Below are 25,486 nucleotides of genomic sequence, written 5' to 3'. Positions count from 1 at the left end.
CTATTAAGAAAACATTCTGTATCCCACTTTGGAGAGTGGTGTCTGGAGGTCTTAAATGCTAGCAAGTGGCCATCTAAGATGCATCAATTGGTCTCAACCCACTTGGAGCAAAGGAGCATGAAGAACACCAAAGACACAGCATGATTATGAGCCCAAGAGACTACATCAGCCTGAGACCAGAAGAACTAGATGGTGCCCGGCTACAACTGATGACTGCACTGACAGGGAACACAAAGAACCTCTGAGGGAGTAGGACAGCAGTGGGATGCAGACCTCAAATTCTCATAAAAAGACCAGACTTAATGGTCTGAGACTAGAAGGACCCCGGAGGTCATGGTTCCCAGACATTCTGTTAGCCCAAGACAGGAACCATTCTTGAAGCTAACTCTTCAGACAGGGATTGGACTGGACTATGGGATAGACAATGATACTGGTGAAGAATGAGCTTCTTGGATCAAGTAGACACATGAGACTATGTTGGCATCTCCTGTTCTGAAGGGGAAATGAGAGGGTAGGGATGGGCAGAAGCTGGCCGAATGGACACAAAAAGAGAGTGGAGGGAAGGCGTGTGCTGTCTCATTAGGGGGAGAGCAATTAGGAGTATACGGCAAGGTGTTTATAACTTTTTGTATGAGAGTCTGACTTGATTTTGTAACCTTTCACTTAAAGCACAATAAAAATTTAAAAAAAGAATATAGTCTGTGGAGTTGTCTTGGGTTCTACCTTTGTACTAGTTCTGAGACTTTGGGCAAGTTTATTAAAGTTATTTAAGCTTTTCCCATCTGAGAAGTGGGAGCAGCTGCTGTGAGGACTACACGTACCAGGACACGGCACAGTGCCCAGGGTAGGAGAAGTCAGCGACGGTGGTGGTTAATGTCACATGGCTCCACCAGCGCTGTGTAGCCTTCACCACAGCAGAGAAGGAAGAAGGGAATTATTACCCAGGGGTTACCTCTCTACTTAATCCTCAGACACCTCGGGAGGGAGGGATTATCATCCTCATTCCGCCAATAATCTGTACTCTGGAGTTGGGGTTTGAACCCCCACCTACTCCACACTGGCAGCATATAGTATAGACTAACTTGGGAAAACATTTGTAGGTTAAATGTTGCTTTAACCCACGACAGATTTCTATGAACTAAATCAATTAATATGTCTGCCCCAACTTCCCTCTCCCAGGCCCCTTTCACTGCTCTCACAACGAAATGCCTTGTTTTTTTTATCTCTAGGACATTCCTATCCCTGTCCCCATTTTCACCTCTAGGATAGACCTGCTGCTCCACCCAAGCTCCAGCTGCCCTTCATTAAGAGCTGCTGAGAGACTGGTGGCAGTAGGCCATTTGAGCCCTGCTCAGAATCCAGCAAGCTGTGTGACAGCCAAGCTGTAATCTGAGGACCTGGCTTGTTGTGCACAACCCAGATGGACATGGGGTACAATTTTTCCATGCCTGACTGCTCCATACTTCCTTCGAGAAGTATGCAAAACAGAGGCAGAAAACGTCTGGTATGAAATTGTGCTGCCTGCACACTCAGCTTTCCCAGGTGGAAGGGTTGAAGAAAGAAGCAGTTATGAGGAGTCCTTCTGAAATGAAGACTTGGCTGGCTCAAGGGTTTTAAAACATCTCTAGTTATACGGACAGTCCCTGTCCCCCTTGGCACAGGACTCTGCAAACCTCACCGTGCCTATGGCTTTTATCCCAGGTTTGTGCCTGCAAGGCCCCTGAAGGGCTAGTTAATGCCGCTGAACGCAGTGCTCAACCAAGTAGGGTCTGGGAATTCCTGGACAACACCGTGGAGGGACAGGGTGGTGGTATTGTATACAGGTCCCAGTGAGGGGGGTGTATGCACGTCCCTGGGAGAGGGTGTTGTACATGTGCCACTTTGGTAGGGGGTTTTACATGGGTCCCTGTGGAGGGCAGAGGGTTGTACACGGGTCCTCATGTTGAGGGGTGGTGTACATGAGTTGGAGCTGGCCATGTGGCACAGAGCTAGGCCCTCCATATACAGAATTTATTATTAGCATCACAACCATTCTCAGGGGTCACCATACCACTTGGATGACCCAGAAGGAAAGCTAGCTCAACCTGCACCCTGTGATCAGCAGTAGGTGGCAGTATGTGAATGTTGTAAAGCAGGGCCCAGCAGGGGGGAAAGGGGACAGACGGTCGGCCCGCAGAGCTGTGGAGGCCCTGAGGTCAGCAGTGCCTTATGTGGAAAGCGAGAATGTCTGTGAACTCCTGGCATTTGAGGACTGCTCTACACTATACTTGTCACACGCACCAAAATCCTCCCCACGAGGGAAATGACACACAAATGCAAAATTAAACCACTCGTCTCTGCAAAGAAGTTTACTAATTGCACAGGGAAATGGAGAATGAGCCTCGGACCCCTCAGCAGAGACATCAAGGCCTGACAAAGGAGGACAGGCCTCAGGGAAGTCCGGTCCCCAGTGCCAGAGGACATGCGAACCCCAAATGATCAAAGGCTCAGACTACTTGGGCCAGGAGGGCTCTTTGTCAGGCTCCTCTCCACGGAGCGGGGGCTGCTGTGCAGCCTCCTCATCCCCCAAGTCCTGCTTCTCCTGTTCTGCATCAACCCACCTCTGGGGCATGATCATCTTCTTGGGCCCGTAGGGCGGTGGGCCAATGAGGGCCTCAATGTCCTCGTAGTTTATCACTTCCTTCTCCAGCAACGCATTGGCCAGCTGAGGGACAGGGCAGCCGTGTGAGTCCCCAGGACAAAGCACACAGGGCCTTTTGAGAGCAGAGTGTCTCTGTTGCCAACGTCCACGCACAGTGAAGGCCCTCCCAGCCTCCCAGGCACAAGGATTGGGGCTGAAAGGGTGCCTGTGTGCACAGGACACCCAACAGCACCTCCTGGGGAGGCAGTGACTCAGCTGCTCAGGCAGAGGAGAATCGCCCCCTGTCTCCTCTGGGAATGTTCCCAGCCAGCTGCCAGCCTCATCAGTCTCCACTTCCTGTCCCAAGTCTCTGCTCAGTATTGGCTGCTTTCATTTCCTTACCAGTCAAGGTGTGTTGCCTATGAACGGCAGGGGAGGGTGGTGTCCCCATCCTGCCTCCACTCCTGGGGAACCAGGCAGTGACTGGGCAGTGACGGTATCCCCCCCTTCCTCTCTCACTCCAGGGAAGTGGCCAGAGCAGTGTCCCTCCTCCCCATTCATACTTCAGGCAGCATCCCACTCCCTGCTCTCACTCTGGGGCAGCGTCCCCCCAACAAGATCCTCACCGCCTGCAGCTTGTCCAGGTTGTCCTGCAGCACCTGCTCTGTGTGCCTGTAGGCCTTTGCCACCAGCAGCTTTGCTTCCTACAAAGGAGGCACAGGTGTGCACTGAGGGGGACACCATCAGCAACACGTGGCCCACACACCCCACACGGCGATCCCATGAGCACCCCGGTGGGGAGGAGTAAGCTAGGCACTTACATGGTCCATCAGCTGCTGGAGGCCCTGGCTGAAGGGGCGCCGGCCAATCCCAGTCGGGCTCTCCTGGGCATCAGGGAAGGAGACGGGGCCGATGCTGGGTGCCATCCCAAACTGTCTCACCATGGAGTAGGCGATCCTGGTGACCTTCCGCAGGTCATCCTGTGCCCCTACAGCATTGGCAAGAGGGCTATGTGAGCACATGCTGCAGCCCAATGCACAAAGGGCACTCTCCCCAACCCCTGGTCCCCCCAACCCCTTCCAGACAGAGGTGCTAGGCTCCCCCACCCCTCCCTCAGGAGAAATACCGAAATGGTGAAGAGGGTACCTGTGCCTCTTCACTGCTCCTTCATTGAGCCATAACACCCTAACGACACTCTCTGACTAAACACCTGCTTGGTCGTGTGCTGGGTTCCTTCTGTTGTGCCAGCACCGGTCCAAGGAGACACCAGACCCAGAGAAACGACATGCCCCAATGTCACTGGGAACCTGCCAGCCTCTCAGTGCCCAGTGAATGAAGGCTTGAGAACAGCGACGCTGCCTGAGTTCTGTTCAGTTTTGAGTTGCCATCACCAACAGTTAACTGATTAAATGCACTCATGGTGTGCGTGCATGTCAAATTTTGTTTTATAAACTATAGAAAAGTCCTGTTTCCTCTCAGGATCCTTGGAGCACAGCCCCTTTTAATCACACTCACTGAGACTGAAAACTCCACTGAGTCACACATCCAAGTCTGCACCAGACTCGCTCCCTGATCCCCACCCTGAGCAGAAGGGTGACAATGGATAAGTGCTGAGATGCTGGGAGGCCCCATATGCCATGGTGCTGGCTGGTCAGGACTCGACCCGGTGGCAACTCCTCACCAGAAGTGACCCTGTTGAAGGAGATGGCCTCGGAGGCACGGCCGCCCAACGCCATACACATTCGCTCAAAGAGCTGCTCCTTGGTGAAGAGGTGCTGGTCCCGCGGCAGCATCTGCGCGAAGCCCAGGGCTGCGTTGGTCCGTGGAGCAATGGATACCTGCAGGGATCACGGACTCCCATCAGCAAGACGATGGGGTTTCAGGGTAGAGACAGGAGAGACAGGCAGACTCACTGGGGCTTCAGAGCAGCTGATGTCAGGGAGGATAGCTACTGGGAGCAACTGTTCACACACCATGAGGGATCCATTTTCCGTACGTGTTATTACTATGTATATTTGGAAGAAAAGGCAGGGATACTCAACAAAAGCTGTCAGCAGGTGGAGGGCCAGGTCCCCATGATGGCAGTCCTGCTGCCCCGGCAGGCCCACTGCCCATGATAGCCTGGGAGAAGGCAGTGAGCCCCCCAACCTTGGTCTTCTTCCCTGATCTCAACACCATGTGAGCTGGGGGCCGTTGAGGGGGCACTTCAGCCACCCTATCATCAGGAAAAGGGACGAGGCCCCAGGGAGGAACAGCCCTGCCATTTCTGAGAGCAACGTGCAGGCGCAACATCAAGAAGCCCTGAGAAAGTGATGCCGAATTAAAGGACAGTCAAAAAGGGCTTAAATAGTCACCATTACAATGATGATCATGACAACCAAGACAGTAACATCACAGTCTTTTCTAGCAGAAAATCCACTGTTGGTGGGGAGAGGTGTTTCCTCATTACGTCTAGCTTATCTGACCTGTAGCCATCAAATAAAATGAAAGTTCTCCTGGGAGTGAACGCGAAATTCTGATATTTGCTCATCATGGGTTCTTCTGCATTGTGACCTCTTGATATTCAGTATTGAATATGATTCACCATGATCACTGCCTCACTCCAGCCCACCTGATGGCCAAAGTGCATCCTGAGTCCAAGAGTTACATTTCACATTGTCAGAGGACGACACTGTCACAGGACCAGCAGGTTGTCATCGAACACAATCAGCAATGACCGACCCCCTCCACACAGCTAATGCTCATCATACAACAGGAACAAGGCACCTGCTGCCCTGTTCAAATCTGAAATGCAAAGACGAGTGACACCATGCCTTTGGAGCCTTCGAGGGCACAGCTGCCCCTCCTCAGATGTCACCCAATGGGCTCCCAAGTATACCTTGGATTGTGTCCCCAATGCGTACATGGGCCCTTGACTTTAAGGTACTGCCCAACCCAAGTACCCACATCCTCTCCACAGTTGCTCCAGGGTCTCTGGTTATAAACCCACCATTTGCTGAAGCCATTAAATAAGACAACAACTTGCTACTGGCTTCACCAGGCTCACAAACATCTCTGAGGTCAGTGTCACAGCTCAGGAGTCATTAAATCAACATGTATTAACGATGGTAGTACATGTGGCAATCTCTAATTCAGACTGCACATGTGGAAGAGGGCTGCGAGACCCCCCAAGCTCAGGTCAGCGCTTCGTGGCAGCAGTGTGGTTCTAGATCTAACACATGCACCCAGTCCCAGCCTCATGCCTCCTTCAAGGGAAACACGAATCCCTCTCACCTGAGGGCTTCTTTCTGCCCTCCCCTCATCATTAGGTTGCTACTCCATGACCTTCACAAGCTGTGCTTTGCCTCCGCAAAGCACATGCACGTGGGCACATATGCACACACATTCACACTCACACACATGCGCCATGGGCCAGAGCTGCTGTGCTCCAAAACAGGGAAGCGAGCACATGCTGCACCCACCTTCATCACAGCCTCTGTGTGCTCCAGTAACCAGCCAACCAGCGCGTGGCCCGACTCGTGGTATGCAACTACCCTCTGCTCTTCCTTCGACAGGATCTTGCTCTTCTTGGCAGTGCCTAGGAGGGTGTTGGGAGGTGGGCCACAGAGCTCTGGAGGATGCCCCCTCAGTATGACCTGCCCCACCTTGAGCTATCATGGCAGGGTCACCTCGTGTCTGCCCCTGCACCTCCCTCCCTCAGGCTGTCACCCAGCATCACTCTCTACCACTGTAATTTGAGAGGAAACACATTAGGTGAGGGGGTGTGAGAGGAGGTAAGATCTTTTCTACTCCTATATATGTTAAAATAACCAAAATGGCTTCTGCAGCCTTTGCAAATGACATGCCCACCCTCTGCACCCTTCCCTGTGCCAGCAAAGGGCGTGGGGGCTGAGGCAGGGGAGAAGGCAGTCCTGGGCTGGCATGGGGCCTTCTGAGTTTGTTTCTTGTTCATTTTCCCTAACATGTTACAGCTCTCTCACATTCCTTCTACTAGTTAGCCACCTCTTACCTATGTAACGAGCTTCGATATCAAACTCCCCGTTAAAATCAATGGAAATTTCATTCACTGTCCCACGCTTCCCAAACACCCTCACGCTTCTCGTAAGATGGCTGTTTACACAGCCTGGATGAGCTCTGAGTGCTCAGAGTCTCTCCTCTTAGAGTCATCTACAGCCCATTTACTCTATAGCTGAAAGTTCTACTGAGGGCATGTCACTGTGCAGAGCAATCACCCGGAGCTGATAGCAGGGACGTGCACATGGGCAGCAGGCTGACAAGACAGCTTTAACCCAACATGCTGGCTCACAGCCCGTGCTGTGCAACCAGGACACAGCTTGATTGTGGCATAAAGCAGCCAGCATGTCTTCAGGGGCTCATGTTCCCACCCCAACATGTGATGTGCAGCCTATCAACATCCATGTAAGAGCAGCTTACACAAAAGTGACTATCAGTGAGAAAGAGGCAGCTCCTGATGGAGAGCTTGTGATCCACGCAGCTGCAGTGGAGGTCAGAGAACTTCTGCCCACAGGCTACCGAGGCGACAACTGTGGCAAGCAAAGGAGGGCCCCCAAGCCACATGCCTGAGCCACAGCCCCTCGGCTCCTCCCGAGTCAAACCTGGGGCCTGCTGGCATTGCCCCTTATACATGAGCTCACACTGCGTAGATGAGAAACCTCGAAACAGCTTCCTATGGGGGCACTTGGAGAGGAGGCTCAATGGCCACGTGCGCTCTCAGTGCTCCCCAAACACTTTGGTCTGAGCCTGTTCAGTGAGAAGAGTGAGCGACACAGGTTGGTATCTCAGCTCTGAGGCACACCATCTGTGAAACATCTGAAGTACGCCCCTCTGTTCAGGAGGGGGCATACACAAGCCTGCACTGGGGCTATCTCCACCCACTGTACCACAGAAGGGGGCATACACAGGCCTGCACTGTCCACACCACTGTACCACGGCAGTGGGGACCATACACAGACCTGCACTGGAGCTTCTTCCACCCCACTGTATCACAGTGGGCAGACCATATACAGACCTGTACAGTCCGACCCACTGTACCATGGGGGTGGGGGGGATACACAGGGTTGCACTGTCCACCCACTGTACCACGGTGGCGGGGGAGGGGAGGCCATACATAGACCTGCACTGTCCACCCACTGTACCACAGTGGAGGAGGGGGGACCATACACAAACCTGCACTGTCCATCCACTGTACCATGGGGCAGGGAAGACCACACACAGACCTGCACCGTCCATCCCCAGGGTGGCAGGGACCACACACAGACCTGCACTGGGGCTCCTTCCACCCCACCGTCATTTACTTCTGGTAAAAAGGCCTCTGCTCAAACAGCACCAAGGACACAGGCTCCGGTGGGAGAGTGTGGCCCCTTGTACCTGCCAAGATGCGCTCCACAGCGTACTCGAAGTTGGACGTGTGGACGGACGTGTGGCCCTCCCGTGCAGCGTGCAGTGCAGCCTCGTTGCAGATGTTTGCAATGTCAGCACCTGTGAACCCAAACAGCAAGCAACAAGGCATGCTGGGACCTCAAGCCTGTAAGGGGAAGCAGGATGTGGGGTGAATGCAGACAGCACTGAGGGAAGCTGGGGCACCCCAGGATGGCTGGGGGACAAGTTCCAGGGCGGGTATGTGGGGTGTGTGTGGTCCAGACACAGACAACACCAATGAGGGAGTCTGCACCTGGGTGCAGTACAGGTAGTCCCTGACTTCCAACATATTAGAGTTATAACAAATTGCACTTAAGATAGTTTTTTTTTTTAAAACATCAACAATACGTATTACATACAATACTGAAACATGTAATTTGCTGTATCGTTCTCAGATGGTCACTGCAAATGTTCAAAGATTGGATTTATAAACATACTGATGATAAAAGGCAATAATAACGCAAACCAAAAAAATAAAAGATGTATTAGATTTACATCAGAACCAACTTACAATGTAGTCATCGGAATGGAACCCCATTGTAAGTCAAGGACTACCTGTACTACGGCTCCCACCCGGGCCTGTCAGGACACCAGGGGCACACCGGGAGGTCCGCTACCGTGCCCTCAGCACCGGGTGCTGCACAGGCTGCAGGGAGAGACACACCAGGAAGGAACTGGCTTCCTACCACTGAATCCAGGTGTCAGCTCTGCCAGACGCTGTGAGTAAAAGCTGCTTGCCCGGGTCAGCTTCAGGCTCTTCAGGTGCTGCTCAAAGATCTCTCTCCTCTCCTGCCAGTGCACAGGGAAGACACAGAATTGGACGTAGCCCAGCAAGGCTTGAGGCGGCAGCATGCACGCCTCTAGGAAGCCACCAGGCACTTCTGTGACATGTCCACCCACAGGTTAAGAGCCACTGAGGGGTTCAAGGAAGGGCTAATGGGAGTGGGTCAAGGAGATTCCTGTAGGCTCCATGTAGACACTGAATCAAAATCATGTGGGTGGGAAGGGCCGTGCGTTCATGCAAAGTTCAGGACTGGCTGGTCCTGGCTCTGCTTGTCCTTGTGGTCCCCACCTGCAGGGTGGGGAAGTCAATGAAGACGTGGCGATCGAGCCGGCCAGGCCGCATCAGCGCGTTATCCAGGATGTCAGCCCGGTTTGTAGATGCCAGGACGATGACATGGTCAGTCGTGCCCATTCCTAGATGAAGCAGAGACATGCGGCCTTCAGATGCCACTCATCATGTGACTGCTACCACAGGGCCCATGAGGACAAGAACGTGCCATTTTGGGCCCTGAAAGCAGCTGTGACCCCAGTGGTCAGCGCAGGATAGGAGCACATGCAGTCTGGGCTCTGCCTGTGACAGAGGGCACCACATGTCCTGTGAATGCTCACGGGAGACGGAGAAGGGAGGCTCAGTGCACTGTCACCCCATCAGTACACCCTCTGGCCCAGCAGTCATGCCACAATGACTGTGACAACTCATCACTGACAGTCTGTGGGCCTGGCTTTGTGGCAACAAGGTTTCTAACATAGGAACTACTAACTAGAGGGTTGGAAGTTCAAGTCCACCCAGAAGCACTTCGAAGACAGACCTGGCAATCTGCTTCTGAAAACTCAGCCACTGAAAACCCTATGGAGCACAGCTCTACTCTGACACATGTGGGGTTGCCACGAGTTGGAGTCAATTTCACGGCAAATGGTACTGGTAATCTACAATACCTAAAATATAACTAGAATTCTGATTCAAGAAAAGATAAAATTAAAAATTGATCTTGCCAAAATAGCTCAAAAGAAAAATAGGTGCACCATCACTGTCACCTCCGCTGGGTCATTTCCATGACAAAAAGGAACAGCTCGGATGCCAGCCGGAGCTCCTTCTTGGAGCAGAAGCACAGTGCCCACTCAGAGCAGCCTGGCCAACCAGCAGCCCTTACAAACATTCCACCTAGCCGCTAACTGGTGCCACAGGCCCACAGCTCAATCAGGCGGCACACACTGGCACATGCCACAGCAGCAACCTGATAGATTGAGACTGAAAACCTATGAATCATGACCCGACTCACCACTTACATTCTCAGTTTCCCTAACCATAGCCTTTTGACTTTCTTCATTAGTCACTGTTTCTTGGGTGCAGCAAGATGAAGAGTTCTTAAACTGAGCTTGTTTCTAGTGATTAACTGCTAACACCAGCTCCCTGGGCACTAATATCATCCTCACCTGTGGCATTGTTCCATATCTTGCTTATTAGTCTCCGACTACTAGAATAACAAACACACACAGTTTTGCCTGCATAGAAGCTGCTGCCTAGGCAGGGCGCCATCTCTGCACTGCCTGGGTCAGGTGTGCCCTCTCGGCTCTGTCTTGGAGGGTCACTCTCCTGGCCTTGCCTGGAGGGGGGACCCTCCCGGCCCTGCCACATGCACTCACCATCCATCTCCACCAGAAGCTGATTGAGCGTCTGCTCCTCCTCGGTGTTGGAGAAGCCGGACATGGCGGTGGAGCGCTTCTTGCCCACAGCATCTATCTCATCGATGTACACAATGCAGGGGGCCCGGTTGCGGGCTTCCTTGAAGAGGCTCCGCACCCGGGCAGCGCCGAGGCCTGGGGGACAGAGTATCGGGAACCGAGGGATGATGGGAAATTATATTGACTACTTAGACTACGTCTTAACAAGCCTCCTCTTCTCACGCAAACACCACCAGCCTCCATGCCCAAGCAGAGATCATGGGTGGTGGGAGCCAGGAGCTCACTGCCCCCTGACCTCCTCAGCCCACAAGGGACGCAGCTCCAGGACAGTAAACCCAATGTTTCCTTCTCATGTGGGCACTGCCGTTTCCGCCCAATGCCACCCTCAAGAAAGGAGGCATGAAAGGAGAGTGATCCTGGGCCGGGGACACCTGAGTTGGCCCACAGCCCTGGTGACACCTACCTCCGATGACCTCCACAAACTCAGAGCCGGCCATTGCTAAGAAGGGCACCTGGGCCTCGGTGGCCACTGCCTTGGCCAGCAGGGTCTTCCCACAGCCAGGGGGGCCGAGCAGCAGTGCACCCTTTGGGACCTTGGCTCCAAGCTGGAGGAAGCGTTCGGGGCTCTGGAACAGGAGCAGAGAGAGTGGCACTGCCCCTGGCGTCTCGGCCAGGACTCATGGAGTGACTGATGTGACCACCATCTCCAGTATGTTTATGGACAGGCCAAATCGTGCTCCAGTGTTGGTTCTCTAAGGCCAATCAATCAGCAATGGGTTCTTAGAGCCCTGCTTCTATGACAATCGTGCCCAAGCATGGGGTGCTGGTCCAATAGGCACGGTGTCCCAGAGAAGGGAGACAAAATGGTGGAAATCTGGTTATCTGCACACCAGGGAAAGGCACCACCCCACACACGTCTTGTCAATGAAATTCCAGTCCTGGGCTGTCTGCTGCCCCAGACTTCCTCCCAGGAAGCCAGAACATGGGCCTCCTGGTCACTTACATACTTGAAAAGAGGTCTCTTCTCACTCAACATATGGCTCTCACCTTCAGATAATCCACAAACTCTTTGACTTCTAGTTTGGCTTCATGCATTCCTGCCACGTCTTTGAAGCTGACTCCTTTCCCCATCTTTCCATCCACAATAGTGAAACGAGCCATTCTGAGCTGATTCTGTGCAGAAAAGAATAAAGGAGAAGGAGCTGTGCCACCCAGCAGAAAGGGGACGACGGCTCCCTCCATATCTGAGACTCGGCCATCCCATCCACAGCTGACACACCCCATCTCCCCTTGCCATACAAACACTCTTGTCCATCATGGGGGGTAAAGGAGACATCTCCTCTAAGGGTCTGACTGGCCCCCTTCAGTCCACAGGTTCGAGCCCAAGCTCTCTCCATCCATGTGAGACAGACAGGGTTGCACAGTCATTCTTCAGACACCAGGTGAAACAGGTTTTTACATCATTAATTAGTAAGAACATTGTCTAGTGATTTGCTTTAAGACAATACCAAAAACCCCATAAACTAAGTAATTCAACAATGCCTTTGACAAAAACTCTTATTTTTTCTGTATGATTTTTCCCACTACTGTCTAACTTGCTTTTCTGATTACAAAAGTAATGCAATGACACTCCAGTATCACTGAGTCTTGATAGAAATGGCAATTGGCAAATATCCGGAGAGCAACCTGGAGAGACAGGTCGAGTTCTGACAAAGGTGCATGAACCTCGGCCAGGATCCTCCTCTCAGGCTGCCGTACCAGCAAATCATCAGACACACACTCAAAGGAGGTGTGCACGTAGGCTTTATCACAGTATCGTTTCAAATATGAAAAGCATAAAGCAGCAGCCCAGACATGTAACAGTAACAGGCCTAATTAAGTGGAACACAGTACAGGCCCAGTGAGTGACCAAGCTGCCACTGGAAGTGAGGGCGCCACGCTTTAGTTACGGGCACACGTGTTCATGGCATAAGGGGAAGCACCTTGGGGACAGTGTGACCAGCTTCATCAGTGTGTCTGAGGAGGGGCAGGACAGTCTGAAGCTGCCTGGCCTGTCTCCCCTTATGCTTTGCTGCTCTCCATCTAACTGGCTACACCCTGCTCAAGTCAGGAGTAAGTCACAAGAGGAAAAACACTTTATAATGATGCCGCCAAAACAGGAGACCATTTTAGAAATGTATGAACAAAGGCTGTTTTTTTAAAGAAAATGTTAAAAATTTCTCAGCTTCTGAGTTAGTCGGGAAACCAAAACACTGTCATTCCTGGCTGATCTGAACATCGCATGATAATGTGCCCTACAAAAACACTTGGCTCAGGAAGGGCTTTGTCGGTGGCTGGCTTCCGTCCACTCTTCTGCTGGCCAGTCAGAGGAAAGGGGAAGTGCCCCCTTGCAGCTCCGAGCTGGCATGGCCAGTGGTCAGTTTGCTCTGGAGGCACGTGCTTGGCAAGAACAGACACAGATAAGCCCCAAGACTGCAAGTTTGGGGTGATATGTTTGCGTAACTTACGAAAGCGCTGAATCCACCTTCCCGGCCCGTCATCCCAGCCATGCGGAAGATGTACCAAAGGATGGCCAGACCCACGGCCGTCATCCCCAAGGCGTACAGGGCACTAACACCAGAGAGAGACAAAGACAGCGGGGGAAAGAGGGGCAAGTTACAGGCATCAGAGTTGTCACCTGGCTGCTAACAGATCATCTTTTTATAAAGCCTGGACGCCCGACAACGTGAGAAAAGCAACACCTACTCACTGACACCAGTGAGAAGAACAAAATGGCAGTGAAAACAGGTTTTCTGTCAGTTGCTGCCAATCACACCCTTTCATAAATTCTTCCCAGATCCGAGCGTGTGTGTGGACATGACAGGCCACGTAGACCCAGAGCAGCCTGGGATGCACACAGACCCGAGTGCCCAAAGCCTGCGGCATACTCACTAAGAACAATTTTTATGTTTTCAACATGAATGCTGATCAGCAAGGCAAAATGACACAGCAGTAACCATGGTAATTCCTGGACGGTGACACTGGCATCCTAGGAGTATCCCTGCCGCCTACCTAACATCTCAACGTTCAACTGAGACGCTTTAAAGTGCCATGCTCTAAGGAAGCCCCCGGCCATGGGCTCGAGTCCTGACATTCGCTGGCACCGTTGTCTTATATCAGCACTACGCCACGTGTCCACCACTGCCCACTGGCCACATTGCAAAGTGATCCAAGTGAGGGTACCAGGGAACTTGCTCCCACTTAGGAAAGCTGTCAGGTCCACAACTACTACTAGCTCCTGCATGTGTCTTCTCTGCAACCCCAAAATAAGAACTGCTACTGGGCATTCCCATCTCCATCTTTCCACTCCATTTTCCTACTTGTGGAAGACAGCAATCCCACAAGTGGGTTAAGAAATGTCACAGAGACTAGAGAAAGAACGGGAAGAAACTCCGGCAAGCCTGCACATTTCCAAACCTCCCCTGACTAGATCATTCCTGCACGCAGGGATTCTGGTCCCGTGCAGGTGAGGCCAGCTGGACACTGTGCTTGTTTCTCACAGCCTCACCACTGGAGGCTGGCTTAGTATAGAACCACACCGCCAACAGAGCCAAACACATACTTTCCAAAGAATCCTGTTCGCTTGTAGGTGACTGGAATCCTGTCCTTGACTTCGATATTTAGCTCGTCTTCAGCCGCTCGAAGCTTCTCTTCAAATTTGTCGATGTTTGCGACCTGCATCCGGTACATCAAGGCCAGTCGCTTGGGGCACAAAGCAAAGGGCTCCATGAGAGATGGGCCCAGAGGGAGGAGCTGTTCCCACCCAGTCAGCAGATAACAGCCCCTGTAACACATTTTATGGACATGGTGTTCTGGAAGAGGGTGCTTTCACCAGCTATTCAGAAATGACTCCCAAGTCTAAAAAAGTTTTAATTTTCTCAAACACAATTACAACAAGATTTCAACAGATGTACCTTCTCTATCTTGCACTAATAAGAAAACTGAAGGAATACAGGGCACAGGTATTTGCTTTTTAAACTGCCCACCCACTGGCCCTGACGTGGGTCTCATCACAGCTGTGCATGACGAGTGTGGAGACCACACACAGTGATGTGACATAACTGAGTAGTATGAGACTGCTTTAAATCTCACATTGTTTTACAAAAACCTAACACCAGAAAAACAAACACACAGGGAGGTGGGGCTTGAGTTAAAAGGATTCAGATAAGAGTCTGCAGTTCTCCCAAACAACTGTTTCAGGCTGCGTCCCCTACCCCAGCGGGTGCCTGGTCACTCACCGGCCGCCCGAACACCACGGCCCCAGGGTGCAAGTAGACCTCCACCACGTCACTCTCGGGTACCACCTGGACGCGCTGCACCTCACCCTTGGCCAGCATCTCATTGACAAAGTCGTTCCAGGAGATGTTGCCACCGCTGGAGCTGAGGAAGTTGAGCAGGCTCATGACGACTGCAATGATGAACAAGGTACGCAGCCGCTCCCGGTACATCTGGTCTTCTCGCTCTTTCCGCTTCCCTTCCTCTTGACGGAGGGTGACCACATGAGACAGAAACATAGGGCTAAGATGCAGTGAGCTCAGACCTGGCCTTCACTTCAGGAGAGCTCACCTGGGGTGGGGACGCTGGCTGCCGTGCAGTCGGGGAAAGGTGAGATGTGGGAAAGGCACCCATGTGGCCCAGGGGCTGCCACAAAAAGCATTCTGAAGTGGCTTGGACCCTTATGCATGTCGGGGATCACAGGAGTGTGACTTCAAACAGGGGCCGGTTCTGTGGAGGCAACCACCCTCTAGGGCTCTCAGTGCCTTTCCACCAAAGCCACCTCCGCAGCTCACACATCAAGGCCACCTTTCCATAGGACATACCTAGGCCATCTCTCCGTAACACACGCCAAAGCCATCTCTGCATCACACACGGAGGCCACCTCTCCATCACATACACCTAAGCCACTTCTCCATCACACACACTGAGACCACCTCTCCATAGCACACATCAAGGCCACCTCTCCGTCACACACACGGAGGCCACCTCCCATCACTCATACCTAGGCCACCTCTCCGTCACACACACTGAGACCACCTCTCCACACACACCTAGGCCACCGCAGCATCACACACACCAAGGGCACTCCTCCGTCACGCACACTGAGGCCACCTCCCATCACACACACCTAAGGCCACCTCTCCATCACACACACTGAGGCCACCTCCCATCACACACACCAAGGCCACCTCTCCGTCATACACACTGAGGCCACCTCTCTATAGCACATACCTAGGCCACCTCTCCATCACACACACTGAGGCCACCTCCCATCACACACGCTGAGGCCACCTCCCATCACACACATTGAGGCCACCTCTCCATCACACACACTGAGGCCACCTCTCTATAGCACATACCTAGGCCACCTCTCCATCACACACACTGAGGCCACCTCCCCATCACACACGCTGAGGCCACCTCCCATCACACACGCTGAGGCCACCTCCCATCACACACACTGAGGCCACCTCTCTATAGCACACACCTAGGCCACCTCCCTATGGCACACACCTAGGCCACCTCCCTATGGCACACACCTAGGCCACATCCCTATGGCACACACCAAGGACACCTCTCTATAGCACACACCAAGGACACTTCTCTGTAACACACACCAAGGACACCTCTCTATAGCACACACCAAGGACGCCTCTCTATAGCACACACCTAGGCCACCTCTCCATCACACACACTGAGACCACCTCTCTATCACACACACTGAGGCCACCTCTCCATCACACAAACCTAGGCCACCACTCCATAGCACATGCCTAGGCCACCTCTCCATCACACACACTAAGGCCACCTCTCCATCACACACTGAGACCACCTCTATCACACATACTGAGACCATCTCTCCATACCACACACCAAGGCCATCTCTGCATCACACACACTGAGACCACCTCTCCATCATAGACACTGTAGCCACCTCTCTATTACATACACCTAGGTGCATACCTCTCCACAGCACACACCGAGGTCACCTCTCCATCATACACACTGAGTCCATCTCTCCATTACACACACACCAAGGTCACCTCACCATCACACACACTGACACCACCTCTCCATAGCACACATTGAGGCCATGTCTCCATGATATACAGCAGCCAGCACAGAGTCAGCACCTAATTAAGAGTAAGCTCTTTGAGAAGAGAGACCATTTCTACATGCTTGTGTCCCTCAAAAGATCCAATACAGAGTCTTGTCCATCCGCCTTCAGGCACTCCTGACCACGACAGAGGACATCTCTGGAAGCATCTCTGAGAGGTCAGCACAAACTAGACAGGAGCAGGACAGGTGCGCAGGGCCAGGCGCACACAGGTCCCCAGTTCTCCTGCGTCTAAGCAGTTTCATGGTGATTAGACTAGACTATACATGTGAAGACAAGCAGAGGTAGCACTGTTTAAGAACATCAGATATACCTTCATCGTCTTCAGGGGTCTTTGCCCCAGATTTGTCATTGTCCTTATTCTTCTGCTTTATCCTTGAGGTGTTAAAATAGTAGGTGCCACCTGCAAGGAACATCAAAAGTACTTGCTAGCCAAGGTTTGCAACTTTGGGGAGACATTTAGGAAACACCATAAGTGTTGTAAGTTTATAAAGACAGTAAAGCCATTTCCTTCTATCATTCTTAGTATAGTATTTGGCAATTATAGAATAAAAACAATTTCAACACACAAGGTTAAATATCTTTGATATTTAGTCAATGCGATGCAATAAACTTTAGTTGTGAACTAGAGAAAACATCATAAGAACAACCCTTTCAATATACTAGGTTACTTTAAGTGAATTTAAACAAATGAACAACATAAGTGGCTTTAGCACAAGGGCCAACAGTAGCAACCCAGCTGCTACAACCACCAAGACAGGCCAACAAAAGGTTGTGCTCTGTGCAAGTCTCAACTCATCAATCTGTTTAAAAAGGGATAAAAAATGGGGAGGGAAAGAGCGGCAAGGAGGAGGAAGGTAGTGTATAGCCACCACCTAAACTGTAACTTTCTAACTTTCTTTACAGACACATGAATAGAATCCCAAACGAAACTACCTTGGTTTATAATCCCCAGTTACTTTGGTGCTTCCTGTCTGAGAGTCTGCCTGTGCGTAAGAACATTTAAATGAGAAAAAAACAGTGAGGGTAGATGTCTAAGTAGCCACCTACAAACTAGGTGCCTGGCCAGGGCTCTCCTCACCACCACACAGGGCACCAGGCTGCTTAACGTAAATTAGGACTCGGAATATTTTACTTTTGTCCTGAACAAAGGAGGGAGTGAAATGATGCTGTGCCAAGCCTTAAAGTCCCTTAACCTAAGGGCAAGCATACAGCAGTTTGCTGGTATCTCATTAAAGAGAACAATTCTATCATAAAGGCACATTAGTTACAGGCTATTTTTACCTTCTGGATATAAAACACTCAGGGCCATTTGGTAGACCTCATTAAAGGTCTTTGTGGCTGCCTAGATAACAGGAAAAACTTTTTTCAAACAGCCCAATTATTACTAAACACCAGAATTTAAAAAAAAGCAACTTAAAATAAGCAAAAATGGCCTGTTCAGATCTTAGACACACTCCTTTTTCGTGCTTTCATTTCAGAGCCTCTGAGGACTAGGCAAAGGTCCTCTTAGTGGCCAAAGAAATGGACAGATTTTCTCCTTCTGTCAGTATCAAACCAGCAACACTGTCCTACTTTACTCACAAATGCCCAGGAGGCCAAAAGCTCTGCTAGTCAAATAGATAAAACACTCTCCACCTTGTCATTTGTCTTTCAATAAGTACACACCTAAAATTTTCCAGAGACTGATTGGGTTCTGAATTAAATGCTGTTTCAGCAACAATCCGCTGATCCCTTGAAAGGTAGGGGTCAGTAGTCGCAATTGTAAGCTCTGGAAGGAAAAAAAAAAAAAAACAGGGATCATACCAAGTATCACATCAAAAGCACACCACACTAAGGCAACGCAGATAGTTCTCCACTGCAAAACTCTTTTTAAAAAACTGCCCCAATATTTATGTGTAATGTTTGCATTGCCCTGAACGAAACAGGTGAAGTAAAATGGGCATTATTTCAGAGTCGTAAGATAAAATCAAAAGGTCAAAAGCAAGTGAGCAAGTCAAATGAAACACTGAACAAGGCACAGGGTGTACTGGCTGCGGCTCTGTGACCTGAGGCACATCACATCCACCTATATAACAGGAGTGGCACATCAGGTTGACCAGCGCTCTGAAGAGAGCAATTGCTCTGGGCATCTCCAGAGAATTCTTTCCTTGTAGGACATTCCCAGGTATCACAATGAGCTCACCAGTCTGAATCCCAACTGTCTTTACCAGATGAGTATTTTCCCACTTGAATGTGTTTTATGTTTTTAAGGTCAACGGTCCAATTTAAGGAAACTCTGGTGGCGTAGTGATTAAGTGCTACGGCTCTTAACCAAGAGGTCGGCAGTTCGAATCCGCCAGGAGCTCCTTGGAAACTCTATGGGCCAGTTCTACTCTGTCCTGTAGGGTCACTATGAGTCGGAATCGACTAGACGGCAGTGGGTTTTTTTGGTCCAATTTAGTTTTTCCTATCTCTGTGTTGTCATTTTCTTCATTTCTGGTATTTGTTTTTTCCCCTTAGCTCATCCCTGCTCTGTGGCTGATATGGAGAACAGGACACCTTGCTCCAAGCGCTTTCCTAAGGAGTACATGTCACTTCCTGTTAGAAAAGGATGAAAATTCTGTCTGTACAACTGATCATCTGTTTAACTAATACTACTATTCTTGGCTTGGCAATAACCAGAAGAGTCATATACGTGGGGGTGCGGGGGGAACCAGTGTGGCTGCAGAGGGCTGTTAGATAAAACAAAAGAACTCCCAAATGTCTGTTTGTTTAAACGGAGGTTACTTTATCACCATGATAGCCACTGGTGAGATAATCTACTTAGATCTCACAAGTGAGTGTGAATTGCCTACCTCAGCTTTTATAGTCACAAAGTAAGAGTTCTCTTTAAGGCACAGGATCAGACTAAAGGTAACAGATTATTGCCCTTCTCAATATAACTTAAAACAACAACAAAAGAACAAGAAATCCATAGTTGCCAAGATTTGGAAAGGGTGGCCGGTAATCTAGAATATGGTATTATAATTCAAATTGGTCCTCACAAGTTATGGTACAATATAATAACAACAATAATAAATTATAACCTAAAATGTAAGAGTTGAACTCCTAAGAGAGGGCTGGGGAAAAAAAACAGCCAAAAGGCATAAAAAACTTAGGATCATTTTTTGTTTCCAAGATGTTAGTTAATCTCAGTGGGGAGGGCGTGATGGTTCAGTGGTAGAATTCTCGCCATCCATGTGGGAGATCCAGGTTCAATTCTCAGCTGATACACTTTATGCACAACCACCACCCATCTGCCAGTGGAGGCTTGCATGTTACTGTGATGCTGAACAGGTTTCAGCAGAGCTTCCAGACCAAAAAAAGACGAGGAAGAAAGGCCTGGTGATCTGCTTCCGAAAATCAGCCAGTGAAAACCCTATGGGCCACAACAGTCTAACTGGCAACTGACCATGGGGATGGTACTCTCCCCTGTTTTGACACTGTGGGCCACATAAAGTAGGCTGTTGGCTGGTCCTCTTTGGGTTATGGTGTCATATCAGACTCAACATTGGTATATGATAGTAACTAGCTGAACCCTCAGTGTTGGTAGCCAGATGAAACCTGGTGATGTAAACCAATGTTATTAACCTCATGCATAAACTGCACTCCTCCATCATGGCTGTTCTGTCCATGGTCTCTTTGAGTAAGTACTGCAGCAACTCGGGAAAGAAGATTCCAGTTTCATTCTTTATTCTGTTGTGCAGGGTCGCTGTGAGTCAGGACTGACTGGAAGTCAGCTAACAACAATCTTAGCCAAACAAGGGGCATCTCCACGTGGGAGGTGCTGAATAAATAGGTAATAAATTAAGACACATAACGAACACGTCAAACCACATTACAAAAATAAAATACTGCTACATGATATTCTGCTCATACAAAAAACTTCCTGACAGCCCACTTACACCAATGGCAAATTACCATTTGGAAGGCGTTGGAATTTATTCTGACGCTCGACTGGTAAGAGCCAACTGTAAAATAATTCTCTACTAGAAAATAGTGACACTGTTATTGGATTCAATTGCAAAACGGTAGGAAGAGAGGGGGAAAATATCCCTACAAGGTGTAAGGGTTGGGAAGATCCACGTTGAGAGCTGTGCGATGGAGCCCTGCCTCTCCCGGGTCTGTCCTGCTCCACCTACGCGCTCAGGTTTTAATGACTCCACACCACGGAGATGAGCTGTTTCGGAGTAAAACCTCCAATATCCAACTAAAAAACACACGCCTTCCGAAAGCAACGTCAAGGGCGTCCTGCAGGGGCAAAGCAGCCCGAGGACCGGGCAAAAACAGCCGAGCTCCCACGCTGGGTGTCCAGGGCATCGGTGTGGCAGCCAGGTACCCCGCGGGGCGCTCTGTGGCCTGGGACCCCAGCCCACTACGGCCGCGGGAGGCCGGGCGGGCCAAATGATTACCTGCAGGGCTCGGCCTCCAGCCCCGGCGAGAGCCCCCGGAGGCCCCTGGGCGACGTACGGCCGCCTCCTCTCGAACCCGGCGGAGAGGCTTGGGCTCGGGCTCCGCAACCACCCGGGCCCTAAGCCCGGGCCCTGACGGAGGCAGCGCAGCAGCAGGAACGCGGCTGCCATGTTGGCCCGGACACCGCGGCTGCGCGTCGGGGCCTCGGGGACGCCTGCGCGGTTGGGGCATCGGCGCGCTTGCGCAGTCTGGCCTCCAAAAAAACGTCCGTTCATCATTCCCCCACCCCCCACCCCCGCAGCCACCTCGGCTTTCCCAGGGCGCGCGATGGCGGCAGTGGGCCGTCTCGCTCTGCTGGAGTCTCCAATCGCATTCGGGTTCCCTAACCATTTATTGAGGTTCTACAACGCGTCTAGCGCCGAGGGTACGACAGCGAGCCTGGCAGGCGCAGCCCGTGCCTTCAAGAGGCTACACGGGTGGGCGCCGGGCGCAGATGCTGCCGCGTAATCGCAGAAACAAACGGTGGCTCTCGGGGGCCGTCGGCGTGCCTGGTCGCCTGTCAAGTTTTTCGCCGCCCGACGTGCCGCGGCCAGGTTTCCCTCTCTTCCCCTGCCCAGACTCCCGCGCGCTAGAAGGGGCTGGGTGTCTCTGGGCGTTATCCGAGAAAACTCCATCTTATTTCCAGTTCTAGCCGTGTTTCCAGGACCTGGTGAATGAGTGGAGGGTTGGATTAGCTGTACGGTTTTAACATCGACTTACTTAAATGGAGTGTGTTTTAGTTTTGATTCCCTCAGATTTGCTAATTACAAGTCCTACTAGGATTTGTAGCAGAGCTCAGAGGGACTGAAAACGATCACCCGGCTACTTTAGAAGAATTTCTTAGGGGCCCACTGGGTAGGAGAAAGTTTTTTACCGCAAAAAATCGTGTGTATGTGTGTGTGTAATAATCCGAGGAAAACGTGCACAAATGAGGGAAAAAGCAGAGGTCCGAGTGGAGCACTTGATGATTCAAACAGCAGCGTAATTACGTATCACGGAACAAAGACAACCCATTCTTCATTTGAGTAGCAGTACTTAAAAGTACTCTACCCAGGCCCAAGTTCTCGATCTTAGGAGGGTGGTAGGCGAGGGGGACTGCCCTGAGAACCCTTCCGGAGTCAGAAATCAGTCGGCTAATCGAGTTGACGCTGTCATTTATTGGCCTAAAACGGGCTGATTAGCATAAACATACAGCTCTAATACCCAGGAAGATAACAGTTATTTTCCTTCATCATGGCCCATCCCCCTCTCCAAAAACAGGGTGCAGCAGGAAGGGTTTAGATTAAGAGAAAGAACTTTGAAAAGAAGGTAATTAAGCACTTCATGACTGGGGTGGGAGTCTGGAATATTCCTTCTACATATCTTTAATTTGGGATAGATAACCTTTTCAGAATATTTTAGTTATTTTCTCTGAGAGGCACGCTGGTGAGCTGACTCATTTCTGGCAGTCATTTCCAGCCAGTGTAATTGACCATTGAGCCCAGCCAGGATTATGGCCCAGGAGACACACAAGTCTGTTCATGGGAAATGAGGAAGCACTGTATCAAAAAGGAGGGTGAAGGGATCTGTTATTTTATTTCACGGTCTTTTACATTCCTGCTTTGCTCATTAAGGGTCCCTTCTTGGTGTTTTGAAGTACAGGTCTACCAAGTACAGCAGCAAGAAGATAACTTGGAGTTTCCACTCCCTGGCTGCCCAAAATTTCTAGAGGCCTCTTGTTCCCAAACCTTTCTTAGTTCTAATTCCACTTCTACCTTAATTTGCTTAGCTCTGTGACTGTTGAGAAAACCCTGGTGGTGTAGAGGTTAAGTGCTATGGCTGCGAACCAAAGGATTGGCAGTTTGAATCCACCAGGTGCTCCTTGGAAACTCTATGGGGCAGTTCTATTCTGTGCTATGGGGTCTTTATGAGTCGGAATCAACTCAACCGCACTGGGTTTGGTTTGGTTTTTTGGTGACTGTTGATTGCTTAGATCTGAAAAGTTTATTCAATAGAAAAGGTGAAGACTAGAAGGATATATGTTACAGAGGTAGGATTATGATGATTTAGGTGTGTTTCTATGCTTTTTATATTCCCTAAATTCCGCACAATGAAAAATTATAATTACTAAAATCACCGAGTACAAACTACTACCTGGTTCTGTGTCAAACGCTTCGTGTACATGTTCTCGTTTAATATTCACAGCTCTGTGAAGGAAATACTTTTAATTTCTCTACAGATGGGGAAACTGAGACTCCAAAAAAATTAAAAGTAACTTGTCCAAGGTCACAGCTAAGCGATGGCACAGAGTTTCAGAGCTGGAATGACTGGTTTTTCAGCCTGCACTCTCCACCATCATGCCTTACAGATTACAAAAGCAAAAGAGTAACATCGCTTTTATGTCCTCTCCAACCAATGCCCCCTAAACTAGAAAGGTTTGGGAAAAATTTTTAACTCCTAATTTGGTCCTCAGCTGGCCAGTAGCCTGTGTGCTTTTGAGAGGCATTTATCTGTGGTTGGGGAAGTATTTGGGTGGTTTGTGGCGAGAACAGCCCTCTAAGGGCTACCACTAATTTACTCCAGTAAACTGCCTTTCCTTTTGTTTCTCATGTTGTTTTTACAATTTTCCTTCACAATCAATCCATCCTTTTTGTTTCCTCCTCCGCTGTTTTTTCTGGGCCAGGTCATTTTCCTGCCTACTCCGTGCCTGTCAGCTCTATGTGCTGACTCCCCACCCTTGTCCTGTGACTATAACCAAACTTCCGAGAGTGGTTTCTTGTACCCTATCGAAGCTTGTGCAACAGGACACTGATAGGAAGTGACCAAGCCTCCCTTACATGCCTGTGTGTGCCCAATTCAGATGTTTTGTGACTCAAATTACCTAAAAAATTCAAACGTACTTGGGAAGAGTATTGATAAAGGGTTAACCTAATCCTACTAGTAATATTGTCTGAAATAAAATTGTTTTGGTCTAGCCTCTTTGACTCTGGGGATTCTTTTGAAAGCAGCGCTGCGTAATGGCAAGAGGCGATCCTCTGGGGAAAGAACACTGGGTTCTGTCCTTAGCCATATGACCTTGAGCAAGTTATTAACTTCTTCAAGCCTTAATTTTCTCATCAGTAAAATGGGGATAGTAATTATCTGTGAAGTGAGGCTAATATCATCCTTGGGTTTCCCACAGGGCTGCCGTTGGAAAGATAAAACGCAATAAATGTCTGTGAAAGCAACTTGTGAATTGGGAAGCCATCCCTCTCAGGAGTTATTAGTAGAATGTCATGGGAAACAAGGCTCTGGGAAAACATACTACTGGTTCATTTGCTCAAATTTATTTCCTAAACAGCTATACTTCGAAGGTTGGCTGTGTACCAGGGCCCACACCAGGCCCTGGAGTGAGAGGCACGCTTCTGACCCCACTGCTTGCTTCATTCCCACCCCTGTACTACAGAGAGCAAGTCTCATGTGGCCTCAGGCAATAGGGATTTTGTTTAATGACTCAGGTGCCCCAAACCTAGGAACCTAGACCCAAGAAGAGAAGGATCTGTAGGAGGTCACCAACCCTTTCTTTGCCCTCAGGCCTCACTTCAGAGGGATTCATCTCCCACCAAGGCATCGGCTTTACTTTCCTCTCAGTATTTCCTTCAGCTTCCATCTTTGTCTTTTCTCCATTTCATAATTTGTTTACTCTTTTGTACTTCCTTATTACCTTTCCTCAGCTCTGAACTCTGTGTATATCAGCACATTTCTGTATATCCCTTTAACCTTGTTCTCTAATGTCTGAGAGAGGCCATCTGATGAACTCGCTGGTTTGTGTCAGGACATGCCTGAAGTCTCTGGGCTGTTATCACGAGGTCAGGTGCCCACTCTCAATTTCATTAGCAGAGAGAGGCATCAGCAGGTAGAGAGAATGGCACCTGAGGGCTGCCCTTTCCACCTGGGCTATGGGAAGGGGATATGGGCAGAGAGCACATCTGTCTCCATCCCCATCCCTTGAACTCCACCCTTTATTTCACTTTAATACACAGGAATCCTGGGCTTTTGTTCCTTTCTGTTCCCATCGGCTGAGGGGCTTCAGGTAAGCTGCTCTTGAAAGCTCAGTTGGTGTTTTAAATTTTTTTTTGGTTTTAAGATCTAGGCTTCCTTATTAATATCTGAGCAAATAATTATTGGCTTTTTCCTACATTTGGCAGCAACTAAAATTCTAACCTTTTTTTTTTTAAGCATGGTTACTTTCACACTTACCTTGGCCTTTGAAGTCCTTGGACTGTTGCTCAATGTAATTACTGCACTCATCATGTTGGTGAGCTCATCCTGCTGAAGCTAAGTCATGGAGTTTAGGGTGACCTGGTCTACAACTA

The 25,486-nt window shown here is 50.1% G+C and overlaps 1 protein-coding gene across 3 annotated transcripts; it reads right to left on the bottom strand.

Annotated features, from left to right (window-relative positions):
• Positions 1 to 1,155: 1,155 nt before the first annotated feature.
• SPG7 (SPG7 matrix AAA peptidase subunit, paraplegin) lies at positions 1,156 to 21,307 on the bottom strand. 3 transcript variants are annotated; one of them, XM_049864195.1, is made up of 17 exons: positions 21,113 to 21,307; positions 18,348 to 18,450; positions 16,993 to 17,082; positions 14,803 to 15,044; positions 14,127 to 14,266; positions 13,033 to 13,135; positions 11,573 to 11,698; positions 10,989 to 11,151; positions 10,487 to 10,660; positions 9,132 to 9,256; positions 8,746 to 8,848; positions 8,009 to 8,119; positions 6,082 to 6,197; positions 4,302 to 4,458; positions 3,442 to 3,608; positions 3,247 to 3,324; positions 1,169 to 2,704 (listed from the first exon to the last, which is right to left on the bottom strand). In XM_049864195.1, the coding sequence occupies exons 1-17, from the start codon at positions 21,281 to 21,283 to the stop codon at positions 2,492 to 2,494; spliced, it is 2,382 nt and encodes a 793-aa protein (XP_049720152.1). In that variant the 5' UTR covers positions 21,284 to 21,307; the 3' UTR covers positions 1,169 to 2,491. The 3 variants fall into 3 exon arrangements, with proteins under 3 accessions (XP_049720154.1, XP_049720152.1, XP_049720153.1); XM_049864196.1 differs by having other exon boundaries at positions 2,558 to 2,753; XM_049864197.1 differs by lacking the exons at positions 18,348 to 18,450; positions 21,113 to 21,307 and having other exon boundaries at positions 1,156 to 2,704; positions 14,803 to 15,042; positions 16,993 to 17,081.
• Positions 21,308 to 25,486: the final 4,179 nt, after the last annotated feature.

This window comes from Elephas maximus, chromosome 21 (genome assembly GCF_024166365.1).
Source record: "Elephas maximus indicus isolate mEleMax1 chromosome 21, mEleMax1 primary haplotype, whole genome shotgun sequence".
NCBI classification, from domain to species: Eukaryota; Metazoa; Chordata; class Mammalia; order Proboscidea; family Elephantidae; genus Elephas; species Elephas maximus.
This window is presented reverse-complemented; position numbering and strand designations above follow the sequence as displayed.